The following is a 21,322-nucleotide window of genomic DNA, read 5'->3' as shown; positions in this document are numbered from 1 at the left end:
CATCATTCTCTCCACTTGCCTCTGCTGTGTGTTTTTTAATTAGTCTGGCAGAAACACTTATAAATGCAGCGCAGTATGACTAGCATAAAAAACTTCTAGGAGAACTCCTGTTGCATGTTTTTGTGTCCTATCAAGGTATATGTTATATTTGAACATGATTACTGCTGAGAGAAACTTCAGCCCTGCAGGTGATGTGTTTCATACTAGAAGAGAAGGAAGGGAAGGAAGTGGGCAGCCCACTTTATTCACATATTTTTTTTCTTTAGGCTCAAATTTAATTACATACAGAATTTGAAATAATGAAAAAAAAAAGAATACATGAAGTGAAAATGAGTTTATTAGTTATCAACCTGTGGACCAACCTCCTACACACAACTGCAACAAAACACATCTGAGCTGCACCATATCACAGTCTGCTGCACTCAGTGAGGGACTGCAGCCTGGGAGATTTTCCTGGACATGGCACCATGTTGGAGCTTCGTCTCCCCTCGGTTTGAACTCCTACGCTCATCGCCGAGCTCAGGCGGGAGTACAGCGCAGGTGTGTGCTTGTGTGCGGGTGTGTAGCGACCTCTAAACCAAAGTAAAAAGACACAGTGTGTGTGTCAGTTATGTCGGTGTGTGTATGCGTGTGGAGCATGTGTTTCCCTGTGCTTTTAACAGTGCGATATTGTCTCTTATCACACTCTGGCTGTAAATCAGTAGTAGTGGTGATGTCGGGTTGGGGCAGCTGTCGCGGCTCAAGTCAAGATGAAGGAAAGGATTGAAGAGAGGAAGATAGAGAGGAGGGGGGTATGGGTAAAAGGAGGCGGGAGTTGAGGGAGCTGCTGTCCGTGGGCCGTTGGCCTCAGTCTCAGCCTGTCCTCCTCTCAGTGCTGGATGCGCCTGATGGACTGGATCTGGGGGGTCTGACAGTGGGAGCCCCAGTTCCTCCAGTGCTGGTAGTCTCCACTGTGTCTCTCACACTCCATGATGTACTGCTGGCCTCTGTAGCCAGGGTACTGGTAGCAGACAAAGCTGTGGGACAGATGGAGAGGGCAACAGAGTCAGTTTTCATTAGTTGCTGTCAGAATTAGGATTTAGTAATGGGAATAATGTGTGCTGATTATGGATTTTAATTATTTAAAGAGTACAGTTTTATAGGAAGATGATGTTTAATGGTCACAAAATAGGGACTGCGATGAATATTTGGCTAGGTGTACCATCCCCATGTCAATTTTTAGGGTGAAACTTACGCGCCACACTGCACGTGCATGGAGCCGACTTCAGGCATCATCCATCCCATGGCCTGCAGAGAAGGGTAGTCATCACAGATCTCCACGCTGCGGCTCAAGAAGTTCTCCTTCTCAAAATGAGCATGCGACTGCTCTGGTGGGACTGAACAGGACAGAGAAATCCAAGAGTTAGGTTTGAGATTTCAGGGTTCAAAAGGAGGATGTGGTTGGACCCTGAGAGAGTCGGGGTGTACTCACGGCGCAATAGATGGGGCGCAGAGACATGAGACGCTCCACGTGGTAGGAAATGGAGCCGCTGTAAGCGTCCCAGTGGGGGTACTCTCCTCTCTCCAGGATGAACTGCTGGCCCTGGAAATCATGGTGCTCGAAACCCACCCAGCTTCACAGAAGAGACACAGAGAGGCTGGTTTACATGATGCTCCCTTTAAGATTTGGTCTGTAATGTAGGTTTTTGTACCGCTGATAAAATCTCGGCTCTTCTTTTTGTCTCCAAAGTGAGATTTACAGTAAAGAAACAACTTTGTTTTCAACTGCAGGTGAGCTACAATAAAAAAAAAAAAACCCACATCTTTGTATTCTTTTTACAAGAATGTTTAGTGTTTTTTAGTGTTTGGAATAGATGTGATCAGAAGAGGATTAAGCCTATATATATTTCTTTAACTCTGTGCCGGTCCACTGGGTTTTGTTTTCATCTATTTATTATTAGTAACAAAGAGAGTTTTGAGACTTACGCTCCGCTCTCAACCCTGATGGAGCGGATGTTGTCCAGTCCGCACTCCTGGATGTTGCAGCACTCGGAGGTGAACTCCAGGCACTTGCCCTGGAAGTGCTCCTGCTCAAACACGGTCACCTGTGGAGACAGATCAAAGTGGAGAGGAGTTTAGATACTGCTGCTCCAAAGGCTATAATAAAACATTTCATATACACCTCCTTACGAGCATTTGTTTACCTTGAAGAAAGGAGCCATGCCCATTCCTGAGGTAACCAGCGGCTGGATCATTGGGGACCTTGTAGTTCTGTACATCTTTACTCCTGGATGTGTGGATGTAAAGTAAAGAACAGGAAGTTTTTGGTGAAACAGTGTCAGAGATAGTAATAATTAAAAATAATCATTTAGCTAAAATAATCAGACAAAAACACGCTGGTGTTCGCGCTCACAGTAACTCCACCTCAAACTCCACCTTCTGCATCGTTTATGCTGCACAGCTACGACATTTGAAGGGTGATCTGGCCATGAACAGCTAATTCACACTTTTAAAGCAAATATATATATATATATTTTTTTTTACAATCTGACTGACAGCAACAGAAGTGTTTCACAGGTGTCACAAAGTGCTTTTGGATTTCAGTTTCTGTGTGAAAGCACCGCCTGTCTGTCGGACCCTGAGCTGAGCTGAAAGCAGAGATGCAGCCTTACCTAGAATGGCACTTTATTGGAAGAGCTCGGGAGTGGTACGCGCCTACCGCCTGCCTCGCGTAGAGCTTTCAGAGAACCTGGCGCTTCAGTTTTATATCGACGGTCGGGGAGCGCGCCTACTTCTGCGCGTTCGCGCGTACGCTTCGGACCATGCAAGCTCTCCGTTTTGACACAGTAACCATGCGCGCGCCCCCGGCACTGCTGTGTGGCCTCTGGACGCTGTTGTCCCCCTCCAGCGTCTAGCTCAGCAGATCCTAAACTGCTGCCGAGGCTCGGAAACAAAAGGCTCTCCAGTATGTTCGGACCCCGGTCAGCAGTCCAGCGCGTGCCCCGCGCACAAAGGGTCTGGATCGGGGCGGAAAATGTGGGGATTAACGGCGCGGCAGATAGCCACGCATAAAGTTTTAACTGGGACGGTGTGAACGAGTGTACAGAAATGGAAGTGGAAAAGGTTTACGTTTTCTCTTGTTTAATTAGTGGCATCTAATCTAAGCTGCTTAACCCTAATGATCAGGAAGTTTGACCTAAATTACCAGTCAACAGTGTAACTGGTACCTTCCAGTTACATCCCAGTTTAAACACCTATTCATTCAAAGTCAGGTTAGATTGTGCAGCCTGTTGTTATGTTGCCAGTTGTTGTCTGTGGGACATGAAAAGGTCGCATACATCATACAGTAATGAACCTTTAAAAAAACATAAATACACATCTGACACTTTATTTAAAGGGCTGCTCTGTTTTATAGTTTTCAGTCAGGGTTATAAAACAGCTTACACATTTTTACTCTTCATACATTCTGTTCCTACAGTCTGGGGAACTTGGTTTTATTTTAATTCACGCATTCAAGGGGAGACAGAAGACTAAACTGTCTGAAATCTAAACCTGACTACTTTTTAATTGGCCAGTCTGTGCTCCAGCTGGTGTCTGTCCTCCTCTGTCTCTGCCCATCCCCATCACCCTTGGTCCGTCCCTCTCTGATGATGTGGGGTTTCTTTTGTCTCTTGTCTCTGACCTCAGCGAGTTTGTTTCTCTTCCCATAATCCCTCTCCTATGTGCGCCAGCGTATAAAAGCGAGGGGCGCACTCCGAGCCACACACACTCTGAGTGAGGCTCGGCACAGGCATCGCACACACAGGTAAGGTACACGCTCACACGCCAGCAGGAGGTCCAGCGGCAAGCGGAAAGGGCATAGATTAGGTTTAAGCTTTCCTTTACCTTTAATTTATTTGAGTTCCTCAACAATCTCGTGGCAATACGAAAGGCTGCACTTATCACACGAATAAACAATCTCTCCCTATTTCTCCCGTTTCTCTTTCCACTCAGTAATCATGTCCAGTGGAGATAAATCCAAGACTTCCTCCCAGACTGACGGAAAGGCTGCCCAGAGCAAGAAGTCAGAGATGGGAATGATGTCCTACAAGGTGGGTGGTTCTCTCCTGTTTCAGATACAGATAACAGTGGCTACGCTGAAAAAATTCACATCACAGACCCTTACTGATGTTGTTCTAACGTATTACTTTCCTCCAGATGTACGTGTTCGACCAGGAGAACTTCCAGGGTCGCATGATCGAAATCAGCAATGAGTGCATGAATGTGTGTGAGATGGGCATGGACCGCGTGCGCTCCCTGCGTGTTGAATGTGGACCGTAAGTGTCAAATGAAATACACTTGTGTTTGTGCATCTAAGATTGAGATTGGATGCTTCATGACGCTTCCTCGTCCGCAGCTTCGTGGGCTTTGAGCAGATGAACTTCTGCGGTGAGATGTACATCCTGGAGAAGGGAGAGTATCCTCGCTGGGACTCCTGGAGCAACTGCCAGAAGAACGACTACCTGCTGTCCTTCAGGCCCGTCAGAATGGTAAAAATCTTCTATTTCTTTAAAACGTCACTTTTTTTCCTCTTTAGACTCCCCTCTAAATAAAACCTCTGTCTCCCTCTATTTTCCCGTGTGCCAGGACCCCGAGAAGCACAAGATCTGCCTGTATGAGGTTGGAGAGTACAAGGGCCGCAAGATGGAGATCATGGACGATGACGTCCCCAGCCTGTTCTCCTATGGCTTCACCGACAGAGTGGGCAGCATCATTGTCAGCTGTGGAACGTGAGTGTCAAGCATCAGTGGAGCTTAAACACCAAATTTAAAGGCCATAAAAAACAAATAAATTGACATGTTTCATCTTTTTTTCCCAGCTTTGTGGGATACCAGTTCCCTGGATACCGTGGCAGCCAGTACCTGCTGGAGAAGGGCGAATACAGGCACTTCAATGAATATGGCGCCCGCCATCCTCAGTTCCAGTCTGTGAGGCGTATCCGTGACATGCAGTGGCACCAACAGGGCTGCTACACCATGGCCAGCAAGTGAGGCTCAGGGAAGGAGAGAAAGAGAAAGAGCGGAGGTGAGGGAGAGGGGCGGAGGAAGCGGGAAAGGGGGAGAGACGTCTGAGGCCTTTACCTTAGTGCCTTAAAAAGGTCTTTGATCTAATGCAGTGAGGGGAAGGGTGAGGATCTATGTCTGCCCCTGACTGGAGAAAACACCTCAGTGGAAGGGCCAGCTGGACCACAAAACCATCAGACCACCCTCCACTCCTCTCTGTTTCTACTCTTCTCTTTCTCCCCTATGGGCTGAGCTTTGCTTTCCTCCCTTTTCTTCTTTTATTTTTATTTTTAGTCCCTCGCTTCATTCCCCTCCACAGACCTCTGAGACACAGTAGAGGGAACAGAGTGTCTTTTACTGTTTTACACACACGATTCTCAGCTCAGGGTATGATGCACCATGGGAAACTGAGTCCTTAGAGCCCCCTGCTCCCTCGTCTTCCTGCCCCTGTGCATTGCACACCCTCTCTGCTGTACAGAATCCTGGCCAAGTTTTCAATAAAAAGGAAAATCTTGATTTCAAAGATGTCGTTGTTGTTACTTATTACATAGAAATCACTTAAATTAATATAAATCAATAACACATTATTTTAAAAAATGGATAAAAATGTGGACAGCCGGACACTAAAAATATATATTTTTCTTTATTTTAATAATGCGAGCCAGTGTTTCTTCTGTGCGATCACAGTTTTCAGTGTCAACATATGGTTGTTAAAAATTCATTGAATAAACACTCATGTTGTTTCTGGTTTGGGTTTGTTAAACTTTTGCATACTCAGCTTTAAAAACCTCCCAGTGGCACAATGCTTTGTGTTGCATAGAAAAAGAGTCAGTTGGGCAGCAGAGCAGTTTCAGACATGTGATCATGTGACTGCTGCATTGTGCACAGGCTCTGCATAACAAGAGGTCCCATCGAAATTTCTGTTTTGAACTGAACATAAAACACAAACTTATTTCCTTTAAACTGCTTTTATATATGGTAAACCCCCCCAAACCAAAACATCTTAATAGCGATGAATCTACCAGAGTTATCACAGTTTTTTATTTTCTAGTTTTGTATTTTCTACTTAGTTATTCATTTTATTTCATTTTGAGTTTTTGTTTTTAATTCAGTTTCTAGAGTGGATTTTCTTGTTTTGGTTTAGTTTTTATTGAAAATGCTTAGTTTTATTTGTTTTTTTATTTGTTTATTTAGTATTTTCAGCATTAATTTTAGTCTTTTTAGTTGCAGGGCATGTCAGAGGCAGGATTCAGGAAAATGACCAAAGGTATTACAATAAAAATGCAGAACTTTTTGAAAGCAGTCTCAATAAATGCATCCATCAGTGACTAAGAAATACTGAAACTAAGGATCGTTTCTCTATTTTAACTCAATTTTAGCTTTTCAAGTTAACAAAAATGTTTTAGTTAGTTTTAATTTTTCCCCAAATTTTTATATTTATTCATATTTTAATTTTAAAAAAAGTTTTTTCTACATCTAGTTTTAGTTTTTAGTTAATTCTAACCTCGCCAAGCATAAAATTCAATTAAAAATTTAAATGTTGAAATTAAAATATAATGTTCAACTGCTTTTAGTTCAAATTTCTAACCAGCCAATCACATGGCAGCAACTTAATGTATTTATGCCTGTAGACATGGTCAGGACGATGTGCTGAAGTTTAAATCGAGCATCAGAATGAGGATAAAAGCTGATTTAAGTGACTTTAAATGTGGCACGGTTGTTGGTTGTTGGTGCCAGACGGCTGATCTGAGTGTTTCAGAAACTGCTGATCTGCTGGGATTTTCCCACACAACCGTCTCTAGGGTTTACAGAAAATGCTTCAAAGAACAGGAAAGATTCAGGGAGCAGCAGTTCATTGGGAAAAAATATCTCTTGTTGATGCCAGAGGTCAGAGGAGACTGACCAGAGTGCTTCGGGTTAGAAGGAAAGGCAACAGTAACTCGCTTAACCCTTGTGTTGTCCTCGGGATTCCCATATACTTGTTTGCCATTCGCCTATGGGTCATTTTTGACCTGAGGACAACAGAAGGGCTGTTGTCCTCAGGCTCACATCACAGAATATCTGGGCAATCAGCCATCAGCAACAGAAGACCACACCAGGTGCCACACCTGTCAGCTGTGTGATGAGTCTACTGAAACATTTGAATGATCAGAATTTGGCATAAACAACATGTAATAGCTGCCATCAGCCACAATCCAAATGCTTTACAGCACGGCAGATTTTAGAGCTCAGTGTATCTTTGTTTAATACCTTAATTTCCTTAAAGATTGGTTATGTAGATTACTAATGAATACAAATATAGAAAAGTTGATCATTTTAAAAATATATTATATCCATGTCATCCTCCTTATGTGTAGCAGTTGGTCCTTCTAGTACTTCATTGTCCATCAAACTAGTCTGGGTCTTTAATTATGTATCAGGTCATAATAATTGAACAATTTGTCCATTTTATATATGTTTTATTAATTAAAAACAGGTCTATGATTTTACAAACAAGCGTTTACACTCGAAGAACAAACACTCATATAAAAATACATCTAAAAAACTGAAAATCGTAAATGTGAAGCTGCTGATATGTTTGACATATTTATCTACTGTGCATATTACACCTTTAAATTCGTACATGTGCAGTCTTTGTTAGCTACAACCGTTTTTTTGTTTCATTACTTTTTAATACAAAAATATAATTTGAGATGCACGCTCTTAAGAGCAAATGAAGGATGTCCACTACAGAGTAGTGTGATGCTTAGCCAGCAGTTGCATAATGTCTGTCTGACACGTGGACTGGTCAGCGGGACATCATTCGCACAAACTCTGAAAGAGACGAGAAAAGAAGTGAGAGGGAAACAGAGGACGATAAACACGATCAGTCATCAAGGCCTTCCCACACCTTCAAAGTCCACCAGGCCATCTCCGTTCAGGTCAGCGTCTTTGAGGATCTCGTTGATCTCTCTGTTAGTCACTTGTTCTCCCATCAGCTTCTTCATGGCCTCACGCAGCTCCGTTAAACTGATCTGGCCATCACCATTAGAGTCAAACTGGATACAGACAGAAAGAAACAGTCCTTTTAAGCACAATTATGAATATTCTTCAATTATTTACTTATTATATTTATTGTGTTTTGCTCATGCATTTGTGACTTTAATAACAGAAAATATAAAGGTATTATAATCTGGGAAATCTTCATTTTTAACAGAAATATTCATCATGCATTGTTGTAGGTTTGTCAGCCACTAACATGGTGAGAAAACTGCCCCGAAGGTCAAATGACAACTAAAAACAGTGAAGGTTTCTTTCCTCTCAGACATTTGTTTTGCACTTACTGTGTTTCTTTTTGGATTCATTTGTTGTAACCTAACCTTCATAGCTCTCGTTTCTTTATATGTGAATATATTTTAGTCTTTCGCACCTGTTTGGCCTGCTATAGCAGGAAAAATGAAGGTGTCATTAAACACTGATGTGTATGTTTTTGCTTATTGTTTTATGTTTTATGTGACCTGCCCTGGGACATAAGGTGAAGTTTAATATTTTTGCTATGAACTGACATGCTGACATCTAATGTATCTGGTAAATTGATGCACATTAACATACAGTATACTATTCAAAGGTAAAAAAAAAAAAAAAGTGGCTCTGTTTGCTATTCCACTGTGTGAGCATGCACAATGCCAGGATCCTGAAACAGTCTAACCTGAGTGAATCCAGCCATCATTAAACTATGCATACCTGTGATTTTTCTGCTATGAAATGTCACAATATCTGCTGTGGAAAAAAGCCTACCTCCCACTTATGGTTACAAAGATCGGCCTGCTTACTTGAACCCATAATGAAGGTCTGCAAAGGAGAAATGAGCTTGACTTGTTCCATAAACAAGCTGCACAGTAATAAATTATTATTTTTATCCAAGTTTCATTCCAGAAACTCCCTGCGCGCTTCTATTTCTTCTTTTATATTTGAAGGGTTATGCTTAGTCTTATTTGTTTATCGTTCCCAATGGATTCAGATTTACAGGCCTCCCCCACAACTGATATTTTCATAGCAGCAAAGTCACATGCTACAATCCAATGCTGCTGTTAATAAAGTCAGTACAATTAAATTTATGTTTAGGTCTTTATGTTGTAAATGACAGCACGTGTCTCTTGACCTCTTTGAATGCGTCTCGCAATTCTTTGACTCCGATCATGTCGGCTGTCTCTGCCAGCATCTTGGGTCCCATCAGCTCTACAAAGTCCTCAAAGTCCACTTTACCTCCACCTGAAACACACACACACACACACACACACACACACACACACACACACACACACACACACACACACACACAACACACACACACACAGTTGCCATCTATTTCCACTCTGTTCTGCAGACTCGTGTATTTTAGGCTGTTGCTGCACTCACAGATCTGCTGGCTCAGTTCAATGAGCTCCATCTCTGTGGGCATGTATCCCATAGTCCTCATACACTCGCCCAGGTCTTTGTGACTGATGTAGCCATCTTTATTCTTATCAAACTCCACAAATGCCTCACGGAGCTCTGGTAAGACACACACACACACACACGCAAAACACGTGTTATTACTGGTAAGGCGGGTATCATATCAAATGCATGTACAGCTAAAAAAAGCGGATAAATCACCTCACCTTCAATCTCCTCTGGTCGCAGCTCTCTGTCCTGCCGTGGGGGAAAGTTTTCACATATTAGCTTCATGTTTCACACAGTTATAGATTTCCCCTCACCTTGCAAACATTCATACTAAAAATATTCACAACGTTTGTTTGGAAATAAGACAATAAAAAGTAGACGCAGGCATTAAGAAGCACAATCTAAGCACACAGACATACAGCTTGTGTCACTTAACACGTGATGCTAGACAGAGCACAGATGAAAAACAGAAGCACCAAGCGAAACAAAACAGAAAAGATGAATAATGAGAGGAAATGTTAAATATTTTTTGTTATGTATAATCAGTGTCTTGACGTCTGGCCAATGTTTTTGGACAAAGATTAATTTTTTGAGAACTATGCATCACAATGATATTTATGTTCTTTTAACTCCAGGGTGTTGCACATCAATGAAATGCTGAAAATGATCCCTAAGCTGCATTAGATAGAAAGCTCCAGGGCATCTACATGGATTAAACTGTATATCTGATTATTGTATGCAGGGATTCCTGCACCATAGATTACAGTGAGTACCCAGATTACTTTTTGGAGGATGCCAGGCTGCAAATATCTAGAGACTAGGAGATGTCAGAGGTTTAGTTTTAGGAAGATGTCCACTGGATGTATGTGTCCGTACACTAAATATATGCATACTCAGGCTTGTGTGTGTAACCCGAATTATTATTTGATTGTATTTGTTTTGATCAAATTCTCATTTTCACGCAGTAAAAGAAATCCTGACAATAAAAGTAGAGCAAAGCAACGTTGTGGCTAGCATTCCTTCCAGCAAGAATTCCCAAACGTTCCCAGAAGTGTTGCACTTCCACTTTAATGTGAAGTTTTCTATTCCAGTCTATTATTTCTCCTAATCCAATTAAAAAAAACATCCACTAAAAAGGTTGAGACCATTATTTTATTTTATTTTTGTCTTCACCTATATGAAGTGAAGCAAAGGCCACAGGTCATCAGTGTGATTGTTTCACAGTTCACACAAAGGCCTGCATCCTTTCTTTACCAAGGGCACGAATAAGCTCCACAAGGCCAGTCAATGATTTTCCAATGATCTCTCAGTGATTGACCCCTTTAAGCTTGCCCGTTGCCTGGGGATTTTAACTGTCTGACCCGAGCCACTAATGCAGGGGGGGGGGGGGGATGACACAGCTGGTAAAGAGCAGGAGGGTCAGCCACGATGTGGGGATGAAGATGAATCGACACGAGTGGAAAAAGTTGCACTTTGGCCGTGTTAGGACACAGTGTGCACACTTCTGTGACTTCCTGTTACATACGAGCGTCCTAGCAAAGCCCTGTTTAAGGAAGATGCAGGCCGGGCCGACGATGTTGTGCAGCATGTTGCAGTTCTTCACCAGCGCACCGAGGGACTCCTTGAACGGTTTATCCTCTACATCCAAATCCTCATCTCCCTCCAGCTGCTGGCTCATTGCCCTCACCTTACGATGGAAGCGCCAGTGTATCACCCGCTTTGGAAGCAGATGGTTAAAGCAGGTGTTAAACCACCAAACTTACTGTCCGTCACACCAAATGTGCGACTGATCAAGCAAGTCAATATCTTTTCAGAGGCAAAGTAAGACCCCTGCTTTTCTACAGTCATGCAAACGTTGGAAAGGCAATAAGATAGAACTGTAGGATAGATACAGCTGCTCATTATTGCAGGAGGCACTCATCAGCCTCAGTCCTCACTGTGAGAAACCAGTTTGACTTGAAAATAATCTATAAGTCTCAATCCTGCTGCTGCAGCTTCAAGTTGCTGACACTAGCTGATGTGAGTTTGCTAATTCTCCAGTGTAAAGACTGACAGCTTAACCACACGTCAGTAAGTAACACGGCTACAATAGTAGGAAGCAGTGAGCATTACAAGTAACAGTAAAAAAAAGCTAAATAAATAAATATGGCAATCATGCATCTAAAATCACTATTAAAATAAATGCAAGCATTGATAAGCTCATATATATATATATATTAAAATCCATATATATATATATATATATGGATTTTAATAGATATAAGTTATGTATTTATTTATCCTTTAAAATGCATGAATAATCTCGAAAAAAAGATGATTAAATGGGGGATAATTTAAAAAATAAGGAATAAATGAACAAAAACTTATTTGTTTTTGTTCATAAAGTGTGGACAGTAAATAAAAAGGACAAATAAATACAGATCCAAATACAAAGAATATACATTTTTGTAAAACTAATTTATATGATTTTAAATTTTAATCTACTCTTACTTTAATCTATTATTTTGATCTCTTTAATTACATATTTTTTGCATGTTTCGATTTTCTGCACACAAACAGTGTGTCCTTAAATAGCACTTTAAGTGATGCAGTCTGTATACTAAGCTTTCCTGTAATTACCATAAAAGGAAACAGTTTCACTGGTGGGGGAAAAAAGGAAAGCGTTAGAGTTTCAACAATATATTTTTTTCCTGTTTTCTTTATTTACATGCAATCATTAAAATGATACAGTGAGACAAAATCCAAAGAAAGCTGCGGTTGTCACGGAGGCAAAAAGCTTTAGTCAGCGAGTGCAAGCAAGAGGATTAAGCTGCAGTGAGTTTGAATCTAACAAAGAGGAGATAAAGTACACTTACCTTCTTCATTTTATCATTCAGAGATGGTTTGTTCCCCATTACCAGACCTCCCCTGTCACTTTTCTATGTTCCTATTTCCCTGCGCTCTTCTTCTGTGGACTTCTAAAGTCAAGTTCAAGCTCACAAGCTAAAAAATCCCTCTGAGTTTCCCATTCTGGTTAATAGTCGTCACATTGGATAAAACAGAGATGGAAAAAGAGGAACGGCCCTCATCCATTCATGGTCATCTCCACTGACCCCAACCAAACTGAACACGTTACCAAATGATCTTCCCAAAACAAAAACAAACTGGATGACTGAGCAGAAGTGGAGCGCACTGGACACAGCTCGCTTATGTGTCACTCCACAGAAACAGCATCACTCTCGGCTCTTCACGCGGTGCTTTTAATCCCCCCCTCATTCCTCTCTGTCACTCGGTCTTCCCTCCCCCCTTTCTCTCTCTCTGTCTCATGTCAACATGTTGCACGAGCATTCAAATGACTTCATCTACAGTGTGAAGAGTTTTAAAGGGAGAATTAAGAGGACACGAACGGAGCGGGATTAATCCATGCCCTTTCAGATTAAAGAGGACAGGGTGATAGAGAGAGAAAAAAAGGGAAGAGAATACATCAAAGACATTCAAAGGAAGAAACAGAAACAGACATACCTTTCTCATGTGGATAAACAAGAATCTAAATATTTGATCTTGGCCTGGAAATAGAGCATGCACTATTTGAAACCATAAATATTAAAAACAAGATATAAAACAAATTATTGGCTAAAGATGAATATCAGAGGTGAAGAACACCAGAGGGTTTTATTACTTTAGATGTCTTAAGGCTTGGACTTTTTGTGTATTACATATCACTGCATGTGTGCACTATGTGGTATTAAAGAACACATTATGTAAAATGAATGTAAATATGATGAGGTTTGTCACATCAGGTTGACCTCTTGTTGCCAGTAGGAGCGCTATAGCGGTTACCTAATATCAACAGTGTACGCTCACTGGCCTCTTTATTAGGCACACTGTTTCAGCTTCTCATTAACACAATATCTAATCAGCCAATCACATGGCATCAACTCTAAGGCATGTAGAGATGGTCGAGGCGACCTGATGAAATTCAAACTGAGCATTGGAACGAGGAAGAAAGGTGATGTTAGTGACTTGGAATGCGCATATGGTATTCAACACATGCAATAAATGCAAAAGGTGCTTCTATATGATGTTCTTCTTTTGGCTTCTCCCTTTAGGCATCACCACAGTGGATCATCTGCCTCCATCTCACTCTGTCCCTAGCATCCTCCTCTATCTCACCAACCCTCTGCAAGTCCTCTGCATTTTATTGACAACAATAAAATAATCTTTATTTATTACATTTGTTGTTATTTATTATTATTTTATATTTATGATTTATTTATGATGTTTTAGAGTGTGATCCCCTGCTATCAGTGGTAATTTGTACATGTAGCATGAGGGCTAATGCAAAACATAACATGTACGTTTTCATTGCTTTGTCATATATGTGTAAAACATGTTCAAGCTATTAAGGGTCCCTGTGACACTCAGTTCATGGGCCCAATAAGAGCACGAAAATGGGTACAAAGTGTACAAAGTGTACAAAGTGTACCAAATGTAAAACGTGAAAGTGAAAAAATGAAACCTGCTAAAGTAACAAAAGAAAAATTGAGTGTTTGCGTTTTTGAAAAATATAAGAAGTTGACCCAGCTGTGACTTGTGAAGCATTTTCCAACAAGTATTAGATGTGTTTTTCAATTATGTGGTAATTAAATTAGAAACCAATGGAAAAATACAACAAGTGAGCTGTAATGCTTCACAAAATGACAGCTTATGCAACTCACAGTGAGACCCTGGTGGCGTTCAAGTGCGTCAGCTCACGTCGAACTGAAAAAGCACAATGAACTTCAATTGAACTTCAGCTCTTACATCCATGGACTACTTTGGCTGAGCTGTCAGTTATAATGGCATAAAGTTAAAATCTCAAGTGGAGGTTATGAGAGCAATGCTAAGTGGTCATCTGAGCTTTTACAAAGCATCTGCCGGCAAATCTCTCCAAAAGCAGATTTGGCATGCTGCTTACTACAGTGCATCCATACGGACGGCACAGCTCGTGTGTGTGTGCTTCTGTGTGTGTCACTCATCTTTCTGTTTAGTCACATTGTGGGGACTCTTTTAATTTTAGATTTTAGGGCAAAGACTAAGGATCAGGAAAAAGAGCTTCATAGGGTGTGTGTGTGTGTGTGTGTGTGTGTGTGTGTGTGTGTGTAAAACACTGCGGGAGGTAGATTTGTCAGTTTTGGCTCTTGCTGTTCATTCTCCAAATTTGTCTCTCTTGTACTTTTCCATACTAAATCATACACCCAGTTAGCAGTTTATTATTAGCTATTAGTTACCCTAATTGATACATACAATGTGGGGTGGAGAAAATTATAGAAACAGCAGTGGATACATGTACAAGCGTACAGTTGAATGAACACTACTCTCAGTAAGCTACGGGAAAGCATGAACATAGAGCACTAGAGCACAATGAGTGTGTGCTCATTGTGTTCCTGAACTCACTAGCTAAAACTAATGACAACTCTGCATGCATGCGTTGTCTATTGCAATAAGCTCCAGTGACCACTAGAGGCCACCTTAGGACCGGTCTGACATCAGTATCACCTGCCAGCTGCAGCAGTGGATGTCTGGGAGAGTACCAACTTTTTATTTGTTTATTTATTTTTTAGGAGATACTTTAGGCAGATTGAGCAGCCATACATTAGAAATGAAAATGAAAAGATTTCTAGTTTTTCCTTTTTTTCTGCAATAAGACTCTTATTGTGATTGATAAACACGGAAGGCCACACTGGAATTAACAAGTTTGCAGCTTAAGAAACGCTTTTGTGGCATGAAGATAGATCACTTCTCTCAAAGAGCTTTCATGTGATTTGATAGAAACAGATTATTTTATTTTACAAAGGTACATGCGTGAGTCACTACAGGAGATGTTTGGGATGTAAAGCTTTTCATCAAAGTGGTGGTCACATGAAAACTGTTTAACACAGTTGTGGGTTTTGTACACATTTCTGTGCAGTGGTTCTTATAATATATAATATATCTTAAAAAAACACACCAGTTGTTCTGGGTTCTACAGGGAGAAAACAATAAAAAGTTTTTTTTTTTATAGGTCTTTTCCTTTATAATATAATGCACCTTTAGGTGGTTGTTGTTATGATTTGGCTCCTTAATAAGTCAATATAATAAAATGTGACAAAAATATTAGACGTTGTTTATTTTTAATTGAAAGATCCAGTTTTACACATCTGTGAGGACATGTGGACAGTCGGTATCAGAAGTCTGATAACACATATCATGTTCTTCATTTACTTCATTCAACTGTGCAAAGATCTACTGAGTTTTAATTAAATAAATTATGCAGAAATATTCAACTTTTAAAGGGTTCACTAACTTTCAAGCACTGCTGCAACTCCTCTAACTGGAGCCCAAGCATCACTTTATAGTGCAGATGTGCTGTGATTTTGCTTGCAAAGCTTTCAGTGCAAGACTTTCTGTATTTTTGATTTGTACTTCAGAATTAAATCAAATGAATTTGCAATGAACGACTCAATTAATAATTAACTGTCATTTCTAAGTTTTACATTTTTAGCTGTCTGAGATGGAAAACATATTTCAGAAAGTACCAACCTTGTACAGACTATTAGTATTAGTACAAATTAGTACAAACCTTGAATAGAGTATAAACAATTCAACCTTCAAACTTACATACATACATTTAATAGATAAATATGAGTATTAGCTTTTCAGCACATAATATTAGCAGATTAATCACTTCTTTCTGTGAGCTCCAGCATGATTCACTCTGTTGGCTGCGCATTGAAACAAAACTTAACACCAGTAATTGCAACTGAAGACACCATTAAATCTGATTAACTACCAGGTTGGGTCTCTCTTACTGATGGTTTTAATTAATCACGTAAATGAGATGGTCTTGAGAAGTGGGCGCACACACACACACACACACACACACACACACACACACACACACACACACACACACACACACACACACACACACACACTGTTCCTGGGTCCTGAATACTCTTTAGTTGCTCTTCTCAGGACATCAGCGCTCAGCGACTGTCATGCTTGCAGTCTGTGGTTAATTTGAATGCACACACACTTTTAACTTAACACGCCGTGCATGTGTGCGTGTATGCTGTGTGTGTGATAGAGATGTGCCATACTCAGGTAACGTGACTCTGTCTTTTGTTTTGGACTCAACATACTCTTGATCTCTGATGTGAGTGTGATCTGGTGTCAGGTGTACATCAGCAGGTTTCCAGAAATGAGAGCTGTCGAGACACTGGGAAACACTAGAAGAGACAGAACAGACAGAAAGTGAAGAAAGGAGGGAAGGAAGAATGGATAGAAGGAAGGAAGGGATGAAAAAAGGAAGGAAGGAAGTATATTTGCAGAGCTCCCTTAAGACTTAAGACTGTCTAAAATAGAGGCCAGTGCAGAAGTCTATTAAGCCTGCCTCATTTCTAATGGCCAGCAGAGGGCGACTGCTTTGGTTCCAAAATGAAGTCAACAGTATTGTAAGTCTAGACGATAAAACCTGCAGCTCGCTTGGTCTGTGACCTCAGTGAAAACTTTCTGATGAGTTTATCATTTCACTTGGAAAGTTCAAGTGCATGATGTTTATTATTAGAGCCAAAACATCAATGTCAATAAAGTGGTGTGTGCTCGTTGTCACAGAATGCCGTGTCCCTTCGTTTGTGATTCACCCTTCCCATGTGGCGGCTAGTTTTAAAAAAAGCTGACAGGACGATAATGATGAAGTCAAAGTTTCAAAAAATGTGACTTCACTAACTATTACTATGGTGTAACCATCTTTTATATACAATTCATGCTTCAGAAACATTCGTAGTGCAGGAAATGTTTGGTTTAAAGTGAGGATGCTGCACCGTGTGCACATGGTGCCCACTCGCGCACATGAAATCATTGGACTGTCACCTGCTTTGTTCTCACATGGGCTGGATTACATCACATGAACTTCATACTAGAACGCCGGCAGGTTCAACGTCAGTTAACGTTCAATTTGTGCTGCGGTGCATGCAGAACAAACTTTCTGCAACCATTTGCATATTTTAGGCATGCTTTTATAAGCAGATGCTTTCATGTATTGTTATCAAATTCATGTTGAGCATATCGTCTTGTTGATGGATAGTTGTTATTCGGTTAGTGAGGGGGAAATTACTCTTACTTGGGGTTTGTTCACATAAATCATCTGCTCAGATTCATTTAGAAATTCAGTTTTTGACCAAGATCACATTCATGTGACCAAGGGCCCGAGGGTGCACTCACTCACAGCTCTTAAAGTCGCTCCTTCAACACTGGTGTTAAAATTTCAGGTTATTTTATGTAAGCAAGTGTGATCTGAGGCTATATTACATATTGTTGCACTTGAGTACTCAAGCTTCTCTTCTCTCCGACTTTGCTGGCTGCTTTCTCCCACTCACTTGCTGCTCTCTCTTAATTTGGATCACTTGCATCACCACTGACATCACTTTTTTTTTTTATTTTTACATTGCTTTCCTGTTTCTAACCTCAGCCCCACTCATCCTCGCCCTCCTCAGAGTTTGCTGACGCGATGAGGTGGACATGACTCTTTCTTCATGTCAAGAAAAAAGAAAATACTGACTGACTCACAAGCCATGCTTGAAGTCGGCAGCAGGAAGCGGGTAGGGATTTAACTTCTGTGTAATCCCTTCTGATTTTATTTTCACACACAAACCGCTGTCTCACACCGCGAGCCCACTCGTCTGGCCCTCGGGTTACAGCGCTGTAATGGTGTGGTCTACCGTGCCGTGTCATGTGTCACCTCTTAGCATGTGATTGATGGGATGTGATGCGATATGGAGCTGATAGAATGGCTGCAGCGATAGGGTGTCCATCAGATCTCTGGCTGACTTTACTGGTATCTATTACGGATTACACTTTGGTAATGTTTCCCAAAGTAAAGGAGCTTAAATCCTCTCAAACTCACGCTATCATCCTTCTACTCATTGCGCTTTGCAGCTCTGGCTTTTTCCACCAGGGTTAAACTACAAGGCAAAATGGTTAATGTTCACCTTGCCATTGTGAATTTAGCTTTGTGTCTGTCTGAACTGCCAGATCAAAGAGAGCAGGGCTGCGAGAGAGACCGCTACTTTACAAAAGCTGGACCACAGCCACCCTTTAAATTTGAAGTGAAGGCTTAGGCTTAGGCTTTCTGTGAAGCCAGACATTCAATCAGCCAGAGAACTTGATGCACATGCACACACATTTATTCCCTCACACACACTTTAACACACACACTTTAACACACACACACACACACACACACAGAGTAACAAAAGTGTCAGACATACCCACAAGAACGCACACATACACGTCCACTGCAGAGTATGAAACAGATGAGCTTCACACACACACACTCCTACCTGTCCAAACACCGAGTCCACTATGGGCAGCAGGTCGACGGGCTCCTCTTCCTTCTCCTTCTCCTTCTCTCTCCTCCGCGGTCCCTCCATCAACTCCTCCAGCTGTTCCTCCAGCGCTTCGCTGTCCTCACCCGCCTCTGCTGCCGTCATCGGGGGTAATTTGGATTTTTGATTGCGAGCAGCAGCTTGAGCGTCTCCGCCACCCCCGCCACCCCCGCCACCCCCGCCCTGGTCGTTGGTTCGCTTCTTTTGCTTCTCCACCTTCTTCTTGATAGCAGCCTGCACCTGTGGGAAGGCAGGGGTGGAGGAGAGTAGAACAGTGCACTCAAACTTATATCAATATAAAGCATGACCGATACTACTGAGACTGTAGATGAAATACAGCGCCACAGCGCTCACTGTCTGAAACGTGAGATGTTTAGTTTATAACATTTGCTCTAGGAAGATGTGACATGAACATACTTTGTAAGGGAGATGCCAAAATAAGAACAATACACAACTTGCAGAAGTCAAAATGTTATTGTAATGCATGCATTATAAAATATTTTTAAAATTATTTTTAACCTATTACATAGAAATCCTTTAACCCATTTACAGTAATCCAGTTTGTTTTAAAACTTTAATAAGTTGTCACATATGGGTAACATGTGTTTTCCACAAGAAATCAACAGTTCATCTTTTGTATCAATGACTCTTATCATTCTCTCGGCAAAACAAAACTTCAGCATGCACAATATAAAATGTGATATAGGCACACAGCATGTAAGGACGCACACACACACACAGACAATTATATATATCTATCTGCACCCACTCCCACTCACCTGTTTCGCGCTCCTCTCCGGTGGCACGCTCATCGCTCCAGCGGCTGCCCCGGGTGCCGGCTCTCGAATGATCATGAACATCTCGGTGTCACGGGCTAACACACACACTCTCTCTCTTCGTCGCTCGCCCTCCCCCTCCCTCACCCTCTCGCTTCCCTCTCCCCTGCTCTCCTCTCCTCTCCTCTGCTCTAGCTCTTTATGTCTTAAGTGTAATAAAACTCCCCCTCAAAAAAAAAAGTCAGCTCGGACCGATTTCTTTTCTTAAACTCTGAAAAATGTGTTAAAAATTCAGTCCCATTCACGCAGTGATTGCAGCTGTCTCTTTGTCCCGGGAAACACAAAAGGAGTTAAAATGCTACGGCTCAAATGTTCTCCTGCTTCCTCCTTTCCTTCCAAGTATTTCCTCCAGTTGTTTTCCTCAGAGTTTCATCAAGCTTCTGTCCATCTCTCTCAGGCGAGGAGGTTTTTATCATCAGCTGATGTCTTGGCTCCGGGATTGAGTTCCAGCACCTCTGCCCCCACTTGCTATCTCCAGATAATTTAGGTGACACTCTATACCTCCAGAACTTTAGCTCCCTCGCGTTTTCTACCTGTAGCGCGTTGACGTCTCTCTCTCCTTCTCTTCCTCCCCTTTTTCCACCTTTTCCCCTTCATCACAGGTAGACTTCCCTCCTCTCTGCCGGGTTCTCTACCTCAAACACAGGCTTTATAAAAACCTGCCTTTCCTTCCCCGTAATCTCGTTATTCTCTCGTGTTTTCCTGGTCGTTTACACTCATCTTTTCCCATCTTATCTCAATCTTTTTCCCAGAATCCTTCTTCCCCCCATCTTTTTCTCTTTCTTATCACCATCATTTCCCCCTGACAATAATCCTCATCGCTCACTGTGCTTCTCCTTCTTCTCGTCTCTTTCTCCCAATCTATCTGCCCTCAATCCCCTTGTCACATTTGAAGCCTTTGTTGTAAAACAAATTGGATGTTTTTCTGCAGTGCCCAGGTCAGCTATTCATTTAGAGACAGTGAGAGATAGAAAGAGATGAAGAGCTGCAAAAAAACAAACAAAAAAAACCAACCTCAGCAGCCATACGATGATGAAAGGCTTTCAGTGAGCAATAACACATCACCTCAGGGAAACCTGCACGCATAATCTCATCCACCAAGCATGGCTGAGCCCACACACATGCATGCACAGGTGAACATGTAACCACTGACCCCTATTTTTAGACACGAATGTTCTCATAAGCATGTAATTTTGTGCTTTTCAGCTCGCTAGAAACAACTCCATAGCCTTTTGGTTTTCTAAAGCAACTAATTCCACTAAAAGCATCAGCTTTCTATAAATAAAACCCATCAATCAACCCCGTCCATTTCACTAGCAGCTTTGAGCTGATGATGCATCTCACTCTCCCCCCCCCCCCCCCATTTTGTTCCTAACTGCCTCCCCTGAAAGCTCCCTCCATCGCCGCTCTGCCCCTCGCATCTCCAGTTAACCTCCAATAGTGTGCGTTCTCCAGACGCGCTGATAATGTATAGCTTCACTTCTCTCCAGTTCCTAATGAGGTTTCCATTAATCATCTTAACCCTGTCTTTCGGCTGTCTTTCTTTAGCCCCTCTCCTCATTGATTATTGATAAGATGGAGAGACAAATTCTTGAGTGGAGGCAGAAAAGAGATCCATTACAGAAAAGCCAAGTTACACGACTGAGGGTTAAAAATA

The 21,322-nt window shown here is 41.6% G+C and overlaps 2 protein-coding genes and 1 pseudogene across 6 annotated transcripts; 1 reads left to right on the top strand and 2 right to left on the bottom strand.

Moving 5' to 3' along the window:
* Nucleotides 1-319: 319 nt before the first annotated feature.
* Nucleotides 320-2,771, bottom strand: LOC146524707 (beta-crystallin A1-like; annotated as a pseudogene). Its single transcript, XR_014869713.1, has 6 exons — nucleotides 2,652-2,771; nucleotides 2,184-2,266; nucleotides 1,966-2,084; nucleotides 1,472-1,613; nucleotides 1,235-1,376; nucleotides 320-1,016 (listed from the first exon to the last, which is right to left on the bottom strand). The product of XR_014869713.1 is annotated as a beta-crystallin A1-like (transcript).
* Nucleotides 2,772-3,703: 932 nt separating this feature from the next.
* Nucleotides 3,704-5,544, top strand: crybb1l1 (crystallin, beta B1, like 1). The gene is made up of 6 exons (XM_085134671.1): nucleotides 3,704-3,784; nucleotides 3,973-4,070; nucleotides 4,177-4,295; nucleotides 4,376-4,508; nucleotides 4,606-4,748; nucleotides 4,838-5,544. Exons 2-6 carry the CDS (start codon nucleotides 3,978-3,980, stop codon nucleotides 5,007-5,009), a joined length of 660 nt encoding a protein of 219 aa, XP_084990797.1. The 5' UTR covers nucleotides 3,704-3,784; nucleotides 3,973-3,977; the 3' UTR covers nucleotides 5,010-5,544.
* A 1,521-nt stretch (nucleotides 5,545-7,065) lies between these two features.
* cabp2b (calcium binding protein 2b) lies at nucleotides 7,066-20,531 on the bottom strand. Of its 4 annotated transcripts, XM_085134638.1 has the most exons (8): nucleotides 19,609-20,531; nucleotides 18,785-19,069; nucleotides 10,969-11,160; nucleotides 9,662-9,692; nucleotides 9,420-9,554; nucleotides 9,163-9,272; nucleotides 7,912-8,059; nucleotides 7,066-7,835 (listed from the first exon to the last, which is right to left on the bottom strand). In XM_085134638.1, the coding sequence occupies exons 1-8, from the start codon at nucleotides 19,687-19,689 to the stop codon at nucleotides 7,810-7,812; spliced, it is 1,008 nt and encodes a 335-aa protein (XP_084990764.1). In that variant the 5' UTR covers nucleotides 19,690-20,531; the 3' UTR covers nucleotides 7,066-7,809. The 4 variants fall into 4 exon arrangements, with proteins under 4 accessions (XP_084990764.1, XP_084990744.1, XP_084990751.1 ...); XM_085134618.1 differs by lacking the exon at nucleotides 10,969-11,160 and having other exon boundaries at nucleotides 7,067-7,835; nucleotides 19,609-20,524; XM_085134625.1 differs by lacking the exons at nucleotides 18,785-19,069; nucleotides 19,609-20,531 and adding an exon at nucleotides 12,299-13,450 and having other exon boundaries at nucleotides 7,070-7,835.
* Nucleotides 20,532-21,322: the final 791 nt, after the last annotated feature.

The sequence above is a fragment of the Neolamprologus multifasciatus genome, chromosome 2 (genome assembly GCF_963576455.1).
Source record: "Neolamprologus multifasciatus chromosome 2, fNeoMul1.2, whole genome shotgun sequence".
NCBI lineage: Eukaryota > Metazoa > Chordata > Actinopteri > Cichliformes > Cichlidae > Neolamprologus > Neolamprologus multifasciatus.
The sequence above is the reverse complement of the archived record's forward strand: the minus strand, read 5'-3'. Positions and strand labels throughout refer to the sequence as shown.

Bases quoted from the DNA above. Each gene is read 5' to 3' on its own strand.
- crybb1l1 (XM_085134671.1), top strand. From the start codon at position 3,978: ATGTCCAGTGGAGATAAATCCAAGACTTCCTCCCAGACTGACGGAAAG. The intron at 4,509-4,605 runs GTAAAAATCTTC...CCCGTGTGCCAG, and splicing joins CCTTCAGGCCCGTCAGAATG to GACCCCGAGAAGCACAAGAT. The intron at 4,749-4,837 runs GTGAGTGTCAAG...TTTTTTTCCCAG, and splicing joins ATCATTGTCAGCTGTGGAAC to CTTTGTGGGATACCAGTTCC.
- cabp2b (XM_085134638.1), bottom strand. From the start codon at position 19,689: ATGTTCATGATCATTCGAGAGCCGGCACCCGGGGCAGCCGCTGGAGCG. The intron at 9,555-9,661 runs GTGAGGTGATTT...GTGTCTTACCAG, and splicing joins GCGACCAGAGGAGATTGAAG to AGCTCCGTGAGGCATTTGTG. The intron at 9,273-9,419 runs GTGAGTGCAGCA...TGTGTGTTTCAG, and splicing joins TGAACTGAGCCAGCAGATCT to GTGGAGGTAAAGTGGACTTT.